The 7,236-nt window shown below is 37.1% G+C and overlaps 1 protein-coding gene across 1 annotated transcript in view; it reads left to right on the forward strand.

Moving 5' to 3' along the window:
* dbpa (D site albumin promoter binding protein a) overlaps window positions 1-7,002 on the forward strand; it is a 14,327-nt gene extending 7,325 nt beyond the window's left edge. Inside the window, exons 3-4 of the mRNA XM_073822004.1 lie at window positions 1,281-1,525; window positions 3,938-7,002. Coding sequence (XP_073678105.1) covers window positions 1,281-1,525; window positions 3,938-4,153 — 461 coding nt within the window. The 3' untranslated portion in view covers window positions 4,154-7,002. The remainder of the gene's footprint in view (window positions 1-1,280; window positions 1,526-3,937) is intronic.
* Window positions 7,003-7,236: the final 234 nt, after the last annotated feature.

Genomic DNA, 7,236 nt, shown 5'->3' on the forward strand with positions numbered 1-7,236 from the left:
CAAATAGACAGACATATAGATAGATTGATAGACTGCATTGGATTTATTTTATATAGACTTCATTGGATATTATATTTATAAATATAAACAGATAGACAGAGAGATAGATAGACTGCATTTAACTGTACAGTATAGATAGATAGATAGATAGATAGATGGGCTTGCCTTTGTATAGCAATATAAACACTGTATGCATTGTGTGTGTTTGTATAGCTTGTACTGTGTGAATTGTGCACACAGCTGTGTCTCTTGTTTATGTCTCCTCCCGCATAGAAAGGAAGAGGCCCAAAGGACAGCTGGTCTTGTCATGGGAAAAACACTTCCCCTAGCTAGATTTTAGATAGACGAGGATTAGTACAGGAACTGGACAATACGTTGATTTTGGTGGGAGCGCGCTTTACGTAACGATCTTCCTATATCACTTTGTGTTGGTCTTTGTGCGTCGTCTTAATGAATGAAAAACAAATCTTTGGCAGGCCTCCTGAGTGCTCAGGCTTAGAAGCTCATTATTAAATTACAAAGAATTTGATTATGTTTACATGAGCAAATTGGGCTTTCGAGAGCAGTTTTTAAAGTCTGAAGCCGGATTGTTCTTTTGTTGAAATAAACAGAATTATCTTATTTCAACATTTACAGTGTTTAAAGGTGCATACAACAGCAAATGTTACACGCATATAATTAGCTTGTAATTGTATGTGTGTATCCCAAAATACATTATATCTGTGTTAAGAACTTACTCAGGAACAATTTAAAGCAGCGGCTCAGAAGCGCCAAAGCAGAAACTGCCATTACAGCTAATGTATCATAATTAACGTCAGTAAGTGCTCGTCTTCCAATCGCAACGTTATCAGCTGCTCTAAAAGCATATTTCAAACTAAAAAGAGGAAGAAAATATGAGAAGTAAGCAGTGGAAAGTGCTGTAAAGTGTTGGAAAACGAGTCTCAATGAATTTAAACGATCTCAACCGTGAACAAAATGTGAGCGTTTTCAGGGTCAGTTTTATGGTGTTTCTCTGGATGTTTATAACATGAATTGAAACTGCAGGCTGGCTTGTCGACCTTGCCTGCCAGCTGCTGAAATTGGCAAGTGTCCACGTTGGCTTTTGGCGCACCCTTGTGGCCAACACAAGCCATTGCAGCTAGTCAGGAAACATACACATGTACTGTATTGTTCATAATCCTCTTTGCTTTTATCCCTGATGTGTGCTGTTTTCATCTGTCTGGTAACATGTGGACATGTGAGAGACGATTTTTTCATGACGCTTCTTTGTTTCTCAACAGGTGCTCAAACTGTACCACCTGACCCTTCTCCGAGTCCCTCCTGCCCACCTCCGCCGGTGGTGCCACCCACAAATGTGGCTGACGTCATGGTGAACTTTGATCCCGACCCCGCTGACCTCGCCCTGTCCAGTGTGCCAGGCCAGGAGGCGTTTGATCCGCGTAGGCATCGCTTCTCAGAGGAAGAGCTGAAGCCTCAGCCCATGATCAAGAAGGCCCGCAAAATGCTGGTGCCAGATGAACAGAAGGTACTACACAGATTGCTTTTCAACTTTCTAATCATGCTGCTGACAAGCATCTATGGATAATCAATAAAAAAAAAAATCAATGAAAATCAAATATTTTAAATATCTCTAAAGGATAATATACAATTTTAATCAGGATTATAAGAGTCTTAAAAAAGTCACCCATATTGTTATGAACATTGTAACTATATACATCTGTCCTTAAATAAGCCGCTATTATTCTGATTATGATAGATAGATAGATAGATAGATAACAGATGAATGGCCATCGATAACATTCTATAACATTTAGGCATCACAACTTTAAAATATACAGTATGAAAAATGGATATTAATTTTATGAGGATTACACTTAACTGTGTAATTATTTAATTACTCATTTTTGTTAATATTAAATGATGATAAAGCTAATGTAAAAGTAAAAATTACCACACACAATTACACTGACGTTCAGAAGTTTGTGATTTTAATGTTTTTTAAAGTCTCTTATGCTCATCAAGACTGCATTTATTTGATCGAAAATACAGAAAAAGCTGTAGTATTGTGAAATATTATTACAATTTAAAATAACAGTGTTTTATTTTAATATATTTTAAAATTTAATTTATTCCTGTGATCAAAGCTGAATTTTCAGCAGTCATTATTAGGGATGCACCGAATATTCGGCCACCGAAAATATATCACCGAAACAACACGGCCAAAACAGCATGTTGACGCAAACAGAAACCGCAGCCTGCACGTGCTTGTCTGAAGCAACACGTCTGCAGTGTGGACCTATTTCAGTATATCTGGGAAAGACCCACGGATAGCGATTTGCAAAACTTGTAAAGCCGAAATTTCTAGAGGGGGTGTGTCTGCAGTCGTGCTTGCAGTGATGAGAGCAGAGACACACAAGTAACCTGAGAACTGCGCAATATGTTAAAGTGAAAGTAAAAACTGACAGTGATTTCAGCATCTGACGTGCATTCTCTCAGAGACAATAAGAGACGATTATACTTCATATGCTGATATTAATTTAGTCCCCTAATATTTTTCTTGTGCCCCGAACATGGTGGGAAAAAATAAAAATAAACGTATTTTGTGTAAGGGTTGTTTTTTGAAAGACTTAAATAAAACTCTTAATTTTCATTGATGACTGCAGTGTTATTAGGGGTTAAGAAAGTCTTAATTATGATTTCAGGTGGTCTTAAATGTGGGGACTGAAAGACGAGAATTGCGATGAAATTTCAAAAGGCTATCCATTGAATAAATATGAGCACTGTAGGTTTCAAAGTCATTTGCTGCGCTGCTTTGTTTACCATTCTGAAAGCGCCTCCTGCTGGAAGAGAAACGCGTAGAGTTGTAAATGTGAACTGATGGATCCACGAGATAATGTGTTATAAAAATGTAAACAATTTAAACAAAGGCAGTAAAATATATGTATAAGTTATTTAAGTAATATAATACTTGATTGATAATAATTGTTTAAATTAATATAATTTATTTATTCTTTGAAACTTTAATATTAATTTATGCAATTGCAATGCCTTGATTTTAGTAAGATTAGTACACAGTCATAGCCATAAATGCAATGGTACTAATAATTGGCATAATTCTTTCGGTTTTCGCCCTTGGTTTCCTCTTTTTCGGTTTTCCGTTTCGGCCAAGAATTTTCATTTCGGTGCATCCCTAGTCATTACTCCAGTCTTCAGTGTCACATCATTCTAATATGCTGATTTATTATCAATGTTGAAAACTGTTTTTGCTGCTTAATATTTTTTTGGAACCTGTAATACTTTTTTCAGGATACTTTGATAAATAAAAAGTCAAAAAGAACACAATTTAATCAAAACAGAAATCCTTTATAACGACATACACAACCATTTTTTTAATGAATACTTTTATTCAGCAAGGATGTGACTTTTTATAAAAAAGCTGTTATTTTTAATGTTTCATTCATCAAAGACTCCCGAAAAAAGTATCATAGATTCCGAAAAAATATTAAGCACAAATATTTCCCACATTGATGATAACTGAGTATCAAATAAGCATATTAGAATGATTTCTGAAGAATTGTGTAACGGCTGATAAAAATTGAGATTATACTTAATTATACTTACTTATACTTAAATTATACTTAAAAGAGTATTAAAATATAAAACCATTATTTCTAATTGTAATAATATTTCACAATATTACCATTTTTTTTCTGTATTTTGGATCCAATAAATACAGCCTTGATGAGCATATGAGACTTCTTTAAAAAACATTTAAAAAATCTTACTGATTCCAAACTTTTGAATGGCAGTGTAAATATCCAAAATCAACTGATACCGATTATTTAAAAATTGGTTATATTGTTTTAATTACCCATATGCTCATATATTATGCATCTATATTTATGATTTGACCCTTTCTCTTTTTTCCCATCCAAAGGATGACAAGTACTGGAGCCGACGCTACAAGAACAACGAAGCAGCAAAACGTTCTCGCGATGCCCGCCGACTGAAAGAGAATCAGATTTCGGTCCGAGCGGCGTTCCTGGAACGGGAGAACGCCGCCCTTCGTCAGGAGGTCGCCGATATGCGAAAAGAGCTGGGCCGCTGTCGCAACATCATCAGCAAATATGAGACCCGCCACGGAGATCTTTGAAGAGGACAAAGGAAGAACAGAAGGAAGCGAAAGAGACAATTACTGATTTTGAAATAGCGTTTCAAGGGCTGTTCAACTCATCCTGGAATGGCATTTTCTCGCAGCGTTTGCTTCAAATAAGCACTACGATACTCTTTCCGTACGTGCAGGGATTGGACGAATTAACTGGCGTGGTGCTTGGTTGAAACAAATACTTGAAAATTGTGGTTCACAGTTGAACAGCCCCAGCGCGAAGGATGTGCACAAGGTCTACACATAAGCACAAGCGCATTTCATATGCGTCGGCTCTTCTCCTATGATACCACCCCAAACCTTGACTGAGGATGTGCAATCCAATCTCTCATAAATACTCACGGATCATAAAAGCAGATAATTTATAACGTCAAGTAGCCCTTGTGAACATCCTCTTTCTATACGGGATGATTTTCTCAGAGAGAGAGAACTATACAGGAGGCGGGAGAGATGTAATTTTTTCTATGACAAAAAAACACATTGTATATTTTTGAACTGTTAGGGTCAGCTATAATAGAGTAGATGAAGAGGCGGAGGAGGGAACGCGGATGGCGGCGAGAGCGCGAAAGAGATTTTGACATAGGAAAACTGTATATTTTTATACTTGCAGAGGCAGGCAGGCGATGAGATTTTGGAAATAATCTTTTTGTATATTTTATATATGGGTGGGAGGGTAGGGGAGCTGGACCGAAAGAGGGCTACATGAAGAAAAAGTCAGGATCGTTATCATTAAATGATATATTTTCAACATCAGGAGCAGTCAGGCAGGTCAGAAAAAACAAGACTAAATGGACGAACGTCAATAAGAGTTACGAAAAGAAACAGATAGGGAGCTGATAGGAAACTAAAAATGGCGAACATGAAAACTGTATAGTTTTAAATTTTCATCATGGGTTTGTTCAAGCACTTGTTTTGGTATCTTTGATTCCTTTTCTTAAAATTCAGTGTGTGTGATTGTTTTATCCTGAGGTGAGAGAGAGACAGAGAAAGAGAGAGAAAGATGGCATTACATCCTGTCTCGGGAGTCGTGAAACGTGTACAATGTATATATTTAGATGTTAAAGCAAATACGTCCACTTGCGCGCACGCACACACACACACACACACACACACACACACACACACACAAGCTGTTTTTAAAACTGGACGTGGGTTTTCATGGCCAGTACGATTATATATATATGCACAGACTGACTCTTTGAAGACGTGAACCACGGAACTGTTAAACACAGCAATATCGTTTCTCTCTCTTTCTCTCTTCCTCGAGTTTTTGACGTTGTGATCGGTGCTGGTTTGGCGTTTCTCACCCAGGTCGATTCAGCAGCGAGTGAGTTGCATGCTGGCGCATGCTTGCGTATTTTTTCCGCCGCAGAAAAAACACTCTTGGTGTTTACGACCGTCATTTTATATGGTGCTCACCCAGTCTCTTGACCCAGACGCACATAACCCGACAGTTAATAACCTGTTTGCCTATAACCTTTTATGATTTATTATGATTATTGATCATTGTATGAGGGATGGTATGTATATATATATATATATATATATATATATATATATACACACACACACATAGACCTACACGAGTATATCTATACATTTCCTCAAAATTAACCCCACATCCCCCCAAAAACATGCACCCTAATACTACTGTACCATACAAAGTACAATATTATATTATATATTAAATATTAAACTATTCTCTCACTAGATATATGTGTGTACATGAGTATATGCTTGAATATGTGATTATAGATGTAATTTGCATAACTTGAATATATAAATGTAGTATATTTCCTATAAAAAAGACAGATCTGATTTCTTATCCGTTTTTCTCAGGTGTCTGGGATGACTATAAAAAAACACGCCACGCTGATCAGCGATACTGTGGCTTTTTTTGCTTGATTGTTGTCCATTTTTTTCAAGCCAGCTAATGGTGGCTGTATAATTCCACGGAAATGAATAGTGCACTAAGAACTATTTTTGGAGGAAGATTCTGTTAAAAAAAAAAAAAAAAAAACAGTGCTGGATATATAACTTTATTACTTTACAGATAGAAATTTAAATGTCTTTTCCTTTTGAACCTTGTTGCTCTATTATTACGATTGCTTGCATTATCATTGCTGTTGTTATGATTATAATTCTCACGTTTCTTTTCAGCGTTTCAACTTACTTTTCGAAGGAAATGTATTGCTCTCTTACCTCCCTTGTAAGTGCAAGACCATCTTGAATTACTCAGTCGAGCCCGTTCACTGTTGGAACCATCCACCGAGACTGTGCTAGGCCTCAAGTGCAATGGGGGGACCGTAATCTTGTCCTTGTGTGTATGAATTTGATATAACCTGAAACAAACAAATAGCAGACTGACTGTTCCTTTCTCTTGACAGAACAACTACTTCTTCTTCTACCACCTTTGACTCGCTACTTTTTGATGCCGTGTCAAAGACGTACCATTTGTTTAAAAGAAGCTTAAAGCAATTGAAGGTTGAAACCTTAAAGAGCTTAAAAACTTTTGACAGTGCTATTTTTCTATGTAACTGTGTGCACATACTCTTTCATGGGCATTGGTAGCCCGTCGTCACTTTCGGGGTGATGGCGCGCTGCTAAATGTTATTGCGGGTATTGTATTCATCATTTTATCCCTTTCCACATGTGGATTATCAACAGCTCCCTGTTTGTGACTGTTATGAACTATGAATCTCATGAGTGCACCACTACCAAACATCACTTGGTAATGTCTACTGTTCCTGCCTATAGGGATGCTGGGAAATGTGGTCTGGCTTTTTTTCCCCCCTGAAAACACCAATAAATAATTACCCCTGTTCACTGACAACGAATCCTGTGTGCTGTAAATACCGATTCATTTCAGAATTGATGGTTGAAAGCAAAGTCATTTGTAATTAGGCCATTTTGAATGAATGCCTTGGAATCTGATCAGAGGCTGATTTTTTATAAACCACTGGTAGACCAGAACATTATGCCAAAATTTGACTTACATTCTCAATGGTGATAGAAGTGAAATAGCAGCTCGGCCCTTGCTTGTGCGTTTTGTTTACTCGCTGCTATTGTCA

Source organism: Garra rufa, chromosome 17 (genome assembly GCF_049309525.1).
Source record: "Garra rufa chromosome 17, GarRuf1.0, whole genome shotgun sequence".
In the NCBI taxonomy this organism is placed as follows: domain Eukaryota; kingdom Metazoa; phylum Chordata; class Actinopteri; order Cypriniformes; family Cyprinidae; genus Garra; species Garra rufa.